Source organism: Pelmatolapia mariae, linkage group LG3_W (assembly GCF_036321145.2).
Source record: "Pelmatolapia mariae isolate MD_Pm_ZW linkage group LG3_W, Pm_UMD_F_2, whole genome shotgun sequence".
Lineage (NCBI taxonomy): Eukaryota > Metazoa > Chordata > Actinopteri > Cichliformes > Cichlidae > Pelmatolapia > Pelmatolapia mariae.
This window is the reverse complement of record NC_086229.1, coordinates 73625062-73639606: the sequence shown is the minus strand read 5'-3', so window position 1 is coordinate 73639606 and position 14545 is coordinate 73625062. Positions and strand designations below refer to the sequence as shown.

At 40.5% G+C, this 14545-nt stretch overlaps 1 protein-coding gene across 1 annotated transcript in view; it reads right to left on the bottom strand.

The window, feature by feature from the left end:
• LOC134623916 (zinc finger protein 665-like) overlaps window positions 1–2498 on the bottom strand; it is a 52619-nt gene extending 50121 nt beyond the window's left edge. The window contains exon 1 of the mRNA XM_065470234.1: window positions 2349–2498. Coding sequence (XP_065326306.1) covers window positions 2349–2498 — 150 coding nt within the window. The remainder of the gene's footprint in view (window positions 1–2348) is intronic.
• Between the last annotated feature and the right edge of the window lie 12047 nt (window positions 2499–14545).

Genomic DNA, 14545 nt, shown 5'->3' with positions numbered 1-14545 from the left:
GATAACATTATTTGAACATTACCTAATAAGACTGATTCAGGACAGACAATTAGTTATGTTAAACTTTTCTAGCAGTCCTTCACAAACAGGGAACAGTCTGTCTATTCTCTCCATCTGTCAGCTGCTGCTGCCTCTTCCTCCTCCTCTTCCTCACACACTGCTGAGTTTGTCCTGGTGGATCATCAGGGGTGCAAAGCCTCACAGATCATGTGCAGCAGTGGGTCCCTCAGTCTGTCCTCACTCTGGACACTTGCAGTTGTCACACATGGAAATCAAATGTGTGATAAGCTGCAGGATTCAAACACAAGTGTAACTTATAAATACATGTTCATACTTTTATTCCACAATCAGAGAGAAAGAAACAGAGAGAGAGTGCAGGACAGACAGACAGGTGACAGTCTCAGGTGTATACACTGCTACAAAACAGCACAAGAGAAGGAGGATTTAGTGTTTGTGTTATTACGACTGCTAAACAAGAAGAGTTCCCAGATGGTACAGTGGACACATGTGTGACTCCTGTGATTAAAGCATCTTTCTTTCAGCTTAACGAGTGAACCGTCAGCTCGTTCAAACACACGTTAAAGTCCGTTTGGCTCGACACCACTGTGTTTTGGAGTTTGTACGTGCTTTGTCTCTAGGGGCCACTGTAGAAAACGATGAAAAGAGAGCCCATTATCCAGCTTCTTGCCTTCACGATCGTGTGATCTAACGTTGCAACTGACAACACAACACGTACGAACCATAGCTGAAGCTGTATCCTGTGTCTGGCCTACTGTCATGACGGAAGGGGGCGTGGCCCACCTCCCGTGACATCACGCTCCAAAGCCCTATCCACAGTATTTCTGAGTTCGCGCCATTACCCCGATTCATAGCGGAAGCTGTTTTTTTACTTCCGCTTGCGCTGTTGTTGACAGTTGCGGGGTTACACCTTCACTGTTGATAAAGATTTCTCTCACTGCAGTTTCTTTTACCTGGAGTAAATGGCAACACATCGAAGGTGGATACACAGTAGAGATGTTTTAAAAAGCAGCGAGGACAGTTCAGTTGCAGTGCCTCACCCGTCACTTCTCACGGAGTGGGTAGATGACATGAAACTATGGCCCGATGTTATCTACATCGACATTATTAATTACCTTGTATTTTCCGAAGGCGTTGATGGCAAGGAATTACGTAATTACAAGAGCACCGAGGCGTATAGTTACCTGCACAGCAACAAAATTGATAAAGTACTGCTCAACAAACAAGGCGACTTTATTTTTCTTAAAGCAGCTGTAGAGCCGAGCCAGAGCATTAATCAAGCGAAACACTTAGCATGGGTAATGCTAAGAGAAAGTGGAGTAGTGGAGACAGTCAGCTGTTCCTGTATCGCTGGATTAGGGAGATCATGTAGTCATGCGGCTGCTATTCTGTGGAAGGTATATCACTTATCTGGATATCACAATGTTTAAATCACTGAAACAGAAACTGGTCAAAGGCTGTGATTAAGGAGTCACGCTACTGCCATCAAGCCACTGCTAACATGGCTGTGGTATGCTAACAGTGAATGCCGTCGGTATTTACTGATAGCAAACTGTGGTACGGAGACGACTGTTTATAATATTTCTAGTGATACTCGACAGTTCTCATCAAGTCCTGATTTAATTCAATTTATGCTGTTATCAGTGTTTGCAATGATAGCATGGCTGTGGTGTCATATCAGTGTATGCTCTCGGTGTTTGCTGTTATCAAACTGTGGTATGAGGACCACTGTTTGTAATCTTTGTAGTGATACTCCTTTTTTTTATTTACACCTGGTTTAATTCTGGTATAGTTGAATATTTGTATATAATCCTTGCAGCTGTCAGACTCTATAACAGGGGTCACCAGCCTTTCTTAAATCTGAGAGCTAGATAAAATTGTGAACAGTTTGGTTCATCTTTAGTTATATGGTTCTATCTTGATAAGCTATGTCTTATCACAGGTTAATTTTTCAAAAATATTAACAGTGATTTAAGCAAGGAAAGGGCTACATGTCAACATACAACTCTTTATTTCTATTAATGTCTTACTTCATTCCTACCTGATTGACATGTTTAGGAATTATGAGTGATTGGCTCACTGTAGCGGTAAAAGTTGCTACCAATCAAATTATGATATGGTAAAGTTAAAACAAAACACAACTGACTGTTTTATATTATATCTAATATATATTATGTAATTATCCTTATAATTACAAAATGTTTTATGTAAGATTTATGTTTTGTAATTTAAATCTGACATCACAAAAGTGTTTTGGAATTTGAATAATGTATTTTGTAACTGCAGTACACATAATACTAATTTTGAACAATTTTGTCCAGCTTCCTTGCCACCGGGGACTCCTTCAGGACCATTGCGTTCAGTTTCAGAGTTGGTGTGTCCACAGTGAGCCAGATCACCCCCCAGGTAGCGACGGCCATCTGGGACTGTCTAGTGGACGACTTCATGGCTGTGCCTTCACCTGGAGACTGGCGGTCCATCACAGAGGGATTCCAGGAGCGCTGGAACTTCCCTCTCTGCTGTGGAGCTCTGGATGGGAAGCACGTCCAGACAAAGGCCCCCCATATATCACATAGGAGACACACACATTGATATACATGAAATATTTATTCCATTTCTTTTTTTGTGGTGCCCAAATTTATGCACCTGCTTGATTTTGTTTAAACAATTATTGCACACTTTTTGTAAATCCAGTAAACTTCTTTTCACTTCTCAAATATCACTGTGTGTGTCTCCTGTATGATATATTTAACTGACATTTATTATTGTAACAACCAACAATTTACAATACTTATAATACTTTACAATACATTATTTATAATACAGGAAAATAATGGCTATTAACAAGGTTGCCCAAACTTTTGCATCCCACTGTATTAGTATATTTTGTCATTAGTATAATATGAAATAAATTCTACATGTGTCAAGTCGTGTGCCAACATTTGCTGTGTAGTAGAACTGAGACATTAGTCATTATAAAAATTTATTTGAAATAATATTAAAATTCTCAAACAGAAAAACATTAAACATAAATATATAAAACATAAGTATTTACAGAGAGACAGGAATAAAAAGGACCCAGCTGCTCTCCAGAGCAGGAACAAGGCTGAGGAGGAAATGCTCCAATGGAGACTGGCGTGGCCTCTTCAGGGACACCAGGATGGCCAGCTCCACCGCCGATGGACCGTCCTGGGACCAGTCCCTCATCTGCCTCAGAGCTGTCCTCCTCTCTGGGCCTGTAAGACAGCACAAAACACGAAGAAATGAGAAGGCTGCTATTAGATTTTAATTTCAACATTGGAAACCCCCCCCCCAAAAAAAAACAGGATATAATCAGATTAGTTGGAGATATTTAGTAAAGGTGATCACAAGGGAATCCCACCGAGTAAAAAGCTATCAGTGCTGCTGTACATCTGATGCTACAATTGCATACCTGCGGGTGCAGCAGCAGGAGCTCAGGGACTGGGGAGCAAGAAGCAACAGGGGATGCTCTGCTGCAGAATCAGCTGGTTCTATCAAGACAATATTAAATGTTGACAGGTTGAATACAATAATCATAGAGATAGTCTATACAGTGGTCCCTCATTTATTGCAGCAGGGGTTGTCAGAATAACTAGCCCATCGCCACGCACTTTATACACTTTTTTGCCCACACACATGAACATTAGTCACAGTTCTCACAGGCTGATTCTCACAGTGCAAACCTTTGTAGATTTCAAAACGTAAAAGTATTATGCCGTGTTTTGTCTTCATCTGCCTGCCACTTTCGTGCGTCGTTTTCCCTTGCGGTGCAGGTGTCTATTTCCGAATGAGGGTCATAGTTATGGGTGTTTTTGTGCTGTTTTTGCTATTGGACGTGATGGTTATAAAAACAAAACATGATAAATTTGACAAGTGCAGGAGACACGACACAGAGATTTGTCAATCAGGCTGCAGAATGCAATGCTGTACTGTGCAAAAAAAATAAAAAAATAAAAATCAGCGAAAAAGCGAGGCAGCGACGGATGAGTGGGACCACTGTGTGCCATTTATTAATAAACAAAATATATTCCTATGTGACAACATGCATAAAAGCAGAGCGGTATTTGTACATCAGTGGGAAAATAGCGGTGGCTTGCTAGCTCTTGTGTGGCTTCCTCGGGTCAGTGAAAAATGTAAAAAGAGAAATGAATGAACTTCCAGGTTGCCCGATATGGAACGCCAGGACTGCCATAATGAATTAATTAAATACACCATTAAATAATTAATTAAATGTGGCAATAATTAATTAAAATTGGAATTAATTAATTAAATAAATAGTTATGACACATCTAATTAATTAATTATTGACACATTTAATTAATTATTTATGTATTTCACATTTTAATTAATTATTGACACATTTAATTAATTAATTATTGACACATGTAATTAATTATTTATGTATTTCACATTTTAATTAATTATTTACACATTTAATTAATTATTTAATGATATATTTATTTATTTCATTTTGGCAGTCCTGGCGCCTGGCTCTCATCATGAATTAATTTTATCTGTCAGCCTCACCCATCAAACTCAGGGGGCGGGGTTAACGCTGCCCATGCAGCTTCTCTAACATTTGATTGGTTGCCGTGCAAAGTAAGTCAAAACAGGTCGATCCTAGATAATCGATTGCTTCTGTAGACTTGAGGCAGCCAGGTATCCCAGAATGCATTTCAAATCAGAGGCAGCAATGGTGGTGGTGTAGTTTTAAAATACCCCGTTTTTCTGTCACCAACTACCCTTTCTTGTTTTAGCCGCGAATGTCGCGCCGTAATCTTCACGTCTGGTCAGGTTGTCAACATAGAACATGTTTGCATAAGTTCTCAGATGTTTTCAGTCCCCACCCATCTCCACACTTAGTCCTCTGCAGTTTGCTCGTGTTTCTCCTCACAGTCCAATCAGATTGGTCCTCCTCACAGATTACAGTCACAGCATCTCCCTCAGAGAAATTAGAAATTAGATCTGTTGGGACTCACAATATGACGAGCTGTGAGGAAGAAGAGAGGTTGGATATTACTCACGACTGAACTTCTGAGACCGCTCCGCCCCCTGGTGGCCTGATTTGATACTGAAAAATAATTTTCTACCAGGATGATGTTATAAAGTTGTGGAAACAGGACTGAGGTTTCTGGCATTTGCAGGCTATTTGCAAGTAGCACAAAGAAGAGCAAACATCTGAAGAGGCACAAGCTCCAACATTTTAGTAATATGAAGAACAACTTTGTTGCTTGACCAGCACGTTTTGGCCTTCATAGGTTTAAGGTTTAAAAACATTTTTAGGATTATTTGGTTCAGTGGAAATTACTGCTGCTAACAGTGAAAAAATTGCAGACCTCATAGTTTTCAGAGGATGAGCATTTGTTCCAGGGTCCATTTTCTGCCAGCTCTTCATTTCTGTGCATGCTCAGGATTCTCTCCCTCCCCTCTGCTTTCACTGGTGGGTGAGAGGAAGTGGGCAAATTCTATAAATGTCATTTAAAGATTTAACAACTCACTCATGTTAGTTCATGTTAGCTAGATAACACACATGTCTTAAAGACATAAAGACCTGGATGACCTCTAATTTTCTGCTTCCAAATGAAGATAAAATTCAGGTTATTATACTCGGCCCAGAAAATCTTATTATTATCGTATCTAACCAGAATGTTACTCTGGCATTACCTTGGCCTCCAGTAACACTGTGACGGACCGGAGCTGGAGGCTGCATGCCCCGTTGGAAGGCTTTAATTCATTTTATTTGTGTTTGTTTAACAGGAAAAAATAATCACAATAAAAGTGAGACTAGTGAGGAACATTAGTATTTGAACTCCCTGCAGTTTTGCAAGTTCTCCCAGTTAGAAATCATGGAGTAGATGCATTCCCACTGTGACAGACAGCATTTAAGAAACAATTCAGGAAATCACATGTATGATTTTTAAAGAATGTATTTGTGTAGCACTGCTGCCATACAAATATAGCAGCATGTGTCACTACGTCAGCAGTACCTGTCCTTTTGGTCATCAAGAAATTATTTTTCATGATTTTAAGGATCCAAAAAACTACTTTGGCTTTACTGAAGCAGTCGCATTTCCCCCCTAGAGACTTATATTTTCCTGCTTTACCGTCTAAAACTAAATCAGGGACTCTGCAGTACCATTTTCAGAAGGCAGTACTTCTATTTCCCAGGGCCAAAGGTTATAACTCTTTTAATTAGATTTAAAGGCTGATGTTGATCTTCCTCTTTCACAGAGGGATAGTGAGTCTGTGTAAGTTGATTTCTCATCCTGATGTCTGCCTGCTGATGTGTCTCTTGCAGGCTTCTGTGCAGCTTGGAGGTGACGATTAGACTCAGAACCGCCCAATCAGAAACTTGTGCACAATATTGCGCAGACATTACGTTATACCGAGCTGCAGCTGCCCACGTTAAACTGTGACTATCACCAGGTAACATGGGCATTTCCTGAATCAGCAGCAAATGAGAATCTGCAGATGCAACATCTGGAACACACAAATCTAACTGGCCAACGTAAAAAACCGTTAAAAACAGCTCGGTACACTCTGTCAGCTAACTGTTAGCAGAACTAGTGACATCTCCAAAAACATCGGAGCACTTTTGCAAACATGTTCTATGTTGCCAACCTGACCAGACACATTTGCAGCTTAAACATTATTAAAAGTATAGTTTGTGACAGGAAAACTGGGTATTTCAAGACTTTATTTACAGTTTAGAGCATCACCACCATTGCTGCTGGTGATCTGAAATGCACTCTGGGATACCTGGCTGCCTCAAGTCCACACTACCACCAGTTCATAGCAATCTAATATCTAGGATTGACTTGACAGAGACTTGACAGTCTTGTGTGCTGTTAGTGTTTTCAGTTTTGCTTCCTCCTGTCTCCTTGTATGTGATTTCTCCCAGCTCAGCTCTCCCCCTGTGTCTCATTCCCTCGTTATCCCTCTGTGTATTTAAGCCCTTTGTCTTCTTCTTTGGTTGCTGGATTGTCTGCGTGTTATTCACTGCATTTCCCATGTTCAGGTTTTTATGATGCATGGTCCACATCTCAGGTCTTTATTTTTTTTATTCTTGTTTTTCAGTTTTTCCCAGTTTAGGTTTTAGTTGTTTACTCTTTCTCTCCTTTCGGTTTTGTTTGCATTTTGCTTTACTGAAATAAAGGATAGCTTTCAGTTTAAATCCATCATTATCAACAGTGTGTCAAGAAGATGATTTTCTACATGCACATGTAAAAACATGCATATGTGAGTTGGAATCAGACCTGTATGAGTCTTATGTTTCTTGGCCTCTGGAGGGCGCTGACATGTCAGCTAACATAGTGGATTTTAAAAAGTGGTCATGACAGTGTAGATTTCTGGATTTTGTACTTAATGGGCTGCATATTTATTTATTATAAAGACTACACAATACATAGAATCAAAATTCTGTCTAACTGAAATCTTTTATTATCTGGGTTAAAGAAAATAAAGTTATAGACTATATGAAATGTGTATACTTACTGCATTTGAATCGTTTTAACCATGTATTATAATACATATTACAGGATGTAACACTTTCATATGTGTAAACAACAATGGCTTTGCCACTTAAAGAAAAATCTCACAATCTACCCCTGAACACATTTTCACTTCTTAATTGAAATTATTATAAAATATTATAAAAGAGAAGTTCCAGGTATTTAACCCTACACGGAGCTGCTTCTGTACTTTTGCTAAATCAGCAGCAGGTGTTAAACAGCAGCAGGAAGAACAGGATGTATGCAGCTCAGCAGCTCGGTGATGTCCAAGGAAAATGTCGGCTTGTGATTTCTGTCACAGAAACTCACAGGTTTGAGTCCAGCCGGAGATTGCATGATTATCTGTAGACAACATCTGGAACACATCTGTGTGTCTAACCCGATCCAAGCAGTCGCTGTAAAAAAACAGTTACCCTGGTAACAGTAAACAGTGGTGAAAGTGTGAGTCTTTGAATATGCGCAGCAGTGTTGTGAGTCGCTGAAAAAGCCTTAGACGGAGCAGTGAGCAGACTCTGTCCATGAATGTGCTGCAGCAGCTTTCAGCACAACAACAAGACGTATGTCTGTATTTCTACTGATGCATGAAAGCCTCCATACTGATGACGAGCAAACACTCCTGTTTTAACTTCACTGCTGAAAACACACTTAACCACGGAGTCCGAGTGAGCCGCTGAAAGTCAGATCTGTTCTTCAAAGCAGACTTTCAGCTTTATTTCAAGCTTAAATGTAACCTGACGTAGTCAGTATTTAAAGTCAGGCTCTGTTATTGACTGAAAACAGCAACAGACTCAGACATTTAGAACAAACTAAGAGTCGGATCAGCACAAATACTGACACAGAGATGGCTGCTGGCACTGCGCTGCTCTGCTGCACTTTGCTGTTTGTCCTTGTCTTCGTCCCTGCAGGTGAGACTGAACTAAACTGAGTTTAACAACAAGTACAGGAGGATTATTTTCATCTGGATTCAGTTTGTCTGTGTGTGTGAAGGAGACACGAGGCTGGGTGGACACTTAACATCTGTAATAAACCTGTGACAGAGACAAAGAAGTGTAATGTGTGTGTCAGTGTGATGTGTTGTAGTGTCAGGAGTCAGTATACAGCTACAAAGCTTTTTGTTCAGTGTATACAAACAGCTGTAGCTCCATAAAGGCAGCATGCAGAGACTCACAGTGTCTTATAATGAGAGGCTGCTTTCTCTCACACATTATGTTCACTTATTATCAGCACATGTTGTTGTTCTGTGGAAGCTAACATCTTGTAGTTTCTGACACTTTGCATGTTTAGCATGAGGCTAAAATTCCCCCTCAGTGGGTCACTGGTGACCTGCTGGATGTTCAGAGGTTCATTAAATCCAACATGACTAAAAACTCAAATGTCAAAAGAAACAAAATATTTAAAGTCAATCATTCTGATCATAATTGTACTTTGACCTTTAACCTCTCTGCTCTGTGTTGTTTCCTCTTTCAGAACATAAAATCATCACAGCTGAGTCTGGACAGGACGTCACTCTGACATGTCGAGCTCCAAACAACAAGATCATAGCTGTAAAGTGGAGCAGAGCTGACCTGAGAGACAAATATGTGCTTTTGTACCGGGATGGTCACTTTGTTCCAGACCATCAGCATCCATCTTTTAAAAACCGGGTGGATCTGCAGGACAGACAGATGAAGGATGGAGACGTGTCTTTGATTCTGAAGGATGTGACGATTAATGACACTGGAACATACAAGTGTGGTGTCTACATGGAAGAAACATGGCGATGGAATAAGAGCAGCATCTACCTTCATGTTGATCCTCCAGGTGAGTGAGTAGAGTTGAGTGTGTGATCAGAGGTGAAGCTGCTTCCTGGTTGTTGATGTGTGTTTGTTGTATGGATGAGCTGGTGGATGTCAGAGGCAGACAGATGTTTCTCCAGCTGTTGTCTTTGTGGCTGGTAGTCTAGAGTTGTAGAGCAGCATTGTTTGGGTAAGGTTAGAGCAGAAACAAAGACATTTATGAATCAGTCTCTTCTTCTCTTGCTCTCTAACTCGTCTGTAAACATGTGTGGGGAAACTCAATGTTAAAGCCTACAGCTGGAGGGGGAGGGGAGGGGTGAAGCTGGTGGTTGTGAGTCTGTGAAAGTGAATCCTGCCGGTGCCATAGCTGCTGAAAACGTACTTAGTGCAGACACAAAACGTCCATCAGCTTCAAAGTGTGTCAGAAAAATGTCCACATGATGACTGATGGATGAGAGAGGTCCCATTTTTGTTGTTGTGCACAAATCATTGAACAACACAAACACTTAGAGCTCCTTTCAGTGCTGCCTGTTTTGTTACTGCACACATTTCTGATGGTCCTACAGTCCAACGTAGCAAACATCTCCCTGAAGCCTCTTCCTTAGAGACCAAAGGTTGGATCAGAGCAGCTGAAAGGACACATCTATGAATGCAGTCAGAGACTTTCTCACAACCTCACACTTCATCTCATCAGGTTTACACTCAGGTTTTCTGTTAGTCACTGAAAATAGAAACAGTCTCACACTGGTTCTCAAAATAAATCAATATTAAATGAATATTTGATCAGATCTTCATTTCCAACAATGTGGACACCATCATGTCATCTTTGGCTCCTCCAGCTGAGACACACCCTCACAGACACACAGCCCCTCCCCTCACTAACAGCTGGATCACTGTCACAGGTGACACACTCACCTGTCTGTGTTTCTGCAGGTTTCAACATCACAATGTGACGACAACTTAATGACTGTGTTTGCTTTATTTTAGACAAACACACAACCACACCTCCACCTACATCCACTCTTCCTCCTCTTCTCTCTGTGCTGTTGCCTGTTGGGTCAGTCTATGTTGTGGTTCTACTGGTGTTACTGGTTCCTTTGGTGAGACGATGTGTTCACAGGAAACTTGAAGGTTTGTACATATTCGTTTTTATTCATTGTAGTATTTTGTTTCCATTCTGTGGTCATAATTTAGATTCTTAAATCATAAAAGTGTTTATTTTAACTCATTTCAGCAGATGGAGAAGATGACATCACCAGTAGCATCACATACATTGTTGTGAAAGCATCAAATCATCAACAACCTCCAGTCAAACAAATCAGAGAGAGAGGTTTGTGTCTTTTCCTTTTCTCGTGTTTAAGAGAGGGAGTAAGTAATCAGTTCAGTTTATCTGTCAGCAGTCTGACACACAGTCTTTAATATATCATGTTCATGTTATGTTTGATGAAATATACCAAGAACAAAATCATGTCAAAATCACACCAAGTGTGAAAATCAGTAAAAACGTTATATTACCTGTTTTATAATGTATCCCCTTCAACCTTTGCTACAATACACTAGCCTTTGAAAACATGAGCACCTAGGTTGGCTAAGCATTTGACCTTGAGATTCACTGTTAGCACCAAGAACTAAGTTCCCTGGAAAATAATTCAAGTAACCACATTGAGTAGATCCCAAAAGTTGATTCTGTTCATCTGGACGTAGCGTTTTCAGTGGGAGAAACATTTCGTCACTCATCCAAGTGACTTCTTCAGTCTCAGCTGACTGCAGGTGTCTCCAACCTTATAAACATAATGATTGAAACTAGCACCACTGAATGAACAATAAGCTGTGATGTCAGTTCTTCATCATTAGTATGCAAACTCATGACCAATGTTCCCTCTAAGCTGTGCTCGTGCGCAATCGCGCACTGCTGGCACGGTCTCTGCGCACAGAAAATCTGCATTACGCACAAAAAAAAAAATCTAACCTGAATTGAAATAAAAATAGGTTAACAATTCATTCTGTTTTCCAGTGTGAGTCAGTAAGTGACCTGTGACTGGCTGGTCCAGCCAATAATGCGATTCACATTTGTATATACGCAGCTAATCAATGTCGTTGACAGGCTATGACAGCATCCTTATGTGACGACACCGGTGTTTTAGCTAGCAAAGCGGCGTGGCTGATGTGGAGTAGGGCTGCCACAAACGATTATTTTGATATTCGACTAGTCACCGATTATTTTTGCGATTAGTCAGCTAATCAGATCATGCATCCATTGGACGTACAACGTACAGTTTATTGCACCAGCATGCATCTGCTCTTATATAACTATCATTAGCTTACAGCTTATAGTGTTTAAGGTATGTGCTAACTAAAAATAAAGACAAGATGATATTTTAAACTTTTAATGAAATGTGCAGATTGTCTCAGTGGAGTTTAATAAACTCAGCTGTCTGCTCCTTGCTATCTAAAATATAACATTTTTAAGTTATCTAAGTGACTTATATATCATGTTTAACCTGAGTAGCCAAAGACCGCCGGGGGTTTGAAAACGATGTGCCGGGAGTTCGCTCTTCTCGCCGGCTCTAGTGACCCTTGAAACCTTCCGGCTAGCTATCAAGCTGGTGGGTAACAGACGTCTCCGAAAACGTCGGAGCACTTTAGCAGATAAGTGATGTCTTGATAAACCGAGCAGATATTTGAAGTTTACACAGCTTAATTCTCGCCTGAAAATATCTGAAAACTTTATTTTGTAACTTTAACTTTATTTCCTGTTGTCAGGCCTGCAGGTATCAGGCTGTTCTACTTTATCTCATAGTGGACAGAAATTATATTTTGGAGTGACACAAATAGTTTGTGTGGCATCAAATTTGATGCAGAACAGCTGATTGTTCTGTAAATAGTTTGAAATGTTTAATAAAAAAAAAAAACGCATTGGCTGCATTTTTAGGTAAACAGCTGCAAAAAACTTTGTTGTTTGCAAAACTCAGTATCTCTTTTGAAGAAGTAACTATATAATTAATTGCCCAACATTGGTCATGTATTTTGCAGACAGAGAGTTACAGGACTCTCTCCCAGACCACAGACTCATACTCATAATACAAGTCAGAGCTTTATTAAAAAAATAAAAATAAAATAAAAAAAGTTGTGTTTTCAAAATTGGAGTTAAAGTTATTTTTACTTCCAATAGTGTTAACATACTACACAGGTCATGAACAAGATTTTTTTAAGTTTTCATTGTAAGTGGGCTAAAGCAGTTAATTAAAAGTAGTCTAACATAAATATAAATGCTGTGATTTGATTATTTTAATAAACCATGTAACTTGGATGGATTCGATGCTGGTGTGACCACAGTGCACACGTCTAATGTCGCTCACAGTGGTCCAAGGGATCCCTCAGGGAGTTTGTGTGTTCGCTCAGACACATGAAAAATTAGAGGGAACATTGATCAACAACCACTGATCAATGGCCTTGAGTACCATTCCTAGAGAGTTGGGGAACGGCTGCAATCACAGCATTGTAAGATGGTGACAGATGTACCCTTAGGCCCCCCTCCTCGATTCAGAGATGGATCAGCTGGAGCTTTCTTTTGGCGCCTTCTCAGCTTTGACAAAAGTCCAGCTGGGATAACCACATTTACTCAGGGCCTTCTTGATGTGCTGTTCTTCTGCCTCCCTGGCCGCTGTGTCTGTGGGGATGGTGTTCGCTCTGTGTTGTAGCGTCCTGATGACACCCAGTTTGTGCTCCAGTGGATGATGAGAGTCAAACCTTAAATACTGATCCGTATGTGTAGGTTTACGGTACACGTCAGCTTTTAGATGTCCCCCATTACTGATGGAAATCTCACAGTCTAAGAAGGCTAACCTGCCACTTTTCATATCCTCCCTGGTGAATTTGATGTGTCGGTAAACCGAGTTAATGTGATCCGTTTTATGGTACGTCCCGAGATTTGATTTTCATCCACATATCTGAACCAATGACTTGGTGGTGTTTCAGCGTACGATAACAAAGCCCTCTTTTCCACGTCTTCCATATGCAAGTTACCCACGATGGGTGAAACTGGGGAGCCCACGGCACACCCATGTTCCTGCCTGTAGTACTGACCCTTGTATGTGAAGTAGGTGGAATTAAGACACATTTCCAAAAGCAAACACACTTGGTCCAATAGCATTGTCTTCTAACTGCTTCAGACAGTATATCACCCTCTTCCTTTGACCACTTCCTGGGTCTCATTTCAGTCTTCAAATTTAAAGTTTTTACAGCTTATAGATTTTAAGTTCTGCTCTAATCATTTGGGTAAAGATAATAAATAAACAGGTCAAAGATCACAGGAATTAGGAAAGTTCAGTTTCTTCAGTGTGAAATGTTTCCATTTCTTTGCTTGATCAGCCTCAGTGTTTAAATTGTGTCGACAGCCGTGTAGACAGAGTGGGTGGATTTGCTTCTAGAAGGACTTTGTTGCAGCTCTACAGCAGGTGTTTGTTGTTGGATGGCATCACATTCAGCAGTGCTGTGACTGAGCCATAAATGTCAGAGCTCAGACGAGGCCCACACATGCGTGTTTGTTGGTACACACAGTTAAGATATGGAACATGTGAACATGAGACATATGAAGAGACTGAACAGATAAAATGTCCTTTACATCCATCAGTGACTTTTTATTCTTTTAAACTTGATCTGCATGTAAAACACAGCAGCTTCTGTTTGACTCGAATTAGTCTGACACTGATGGAGCTTCTTGCTGCAGTGTGTTTGGGTTTGGCTGATAACACTGGTCATGCATGTTTGCTCTGAGGTAAAAGTGCATCAGTGTGCAGCTCTGTGGTCGCCCTTCTTATTTTTCTCGGAAACATCCTGATTTCTTTGTGCTCAGTCTGTTTCACAGCAGAGGTGTGAAGATTAAAAAAAAACTGTGAAAAGCTGCTGCAGCTCATGAAAACACAAAATTTTATGTTTTTAAAAAGCATAAAAGAACAGAATGAAATGTCTCCATGACTGTAGTGTAAAAATATCACAGCACTGTTGAAATAATTTTAATGTGTTTATTGTACAGAGACTGATTCAGCTGTGATCTACTCAGCAGTGAGAACTGAAGACGTCAGTCATGGACAAACAGCCATCAGAAAAAGGAGGCCCAGGTACAGCTGAAATCCCCCCCCCCACCCCCCCCCCCACCACCACCACCACACACACACACGCAGACACACACCTACACACACACACACACACACACAATTA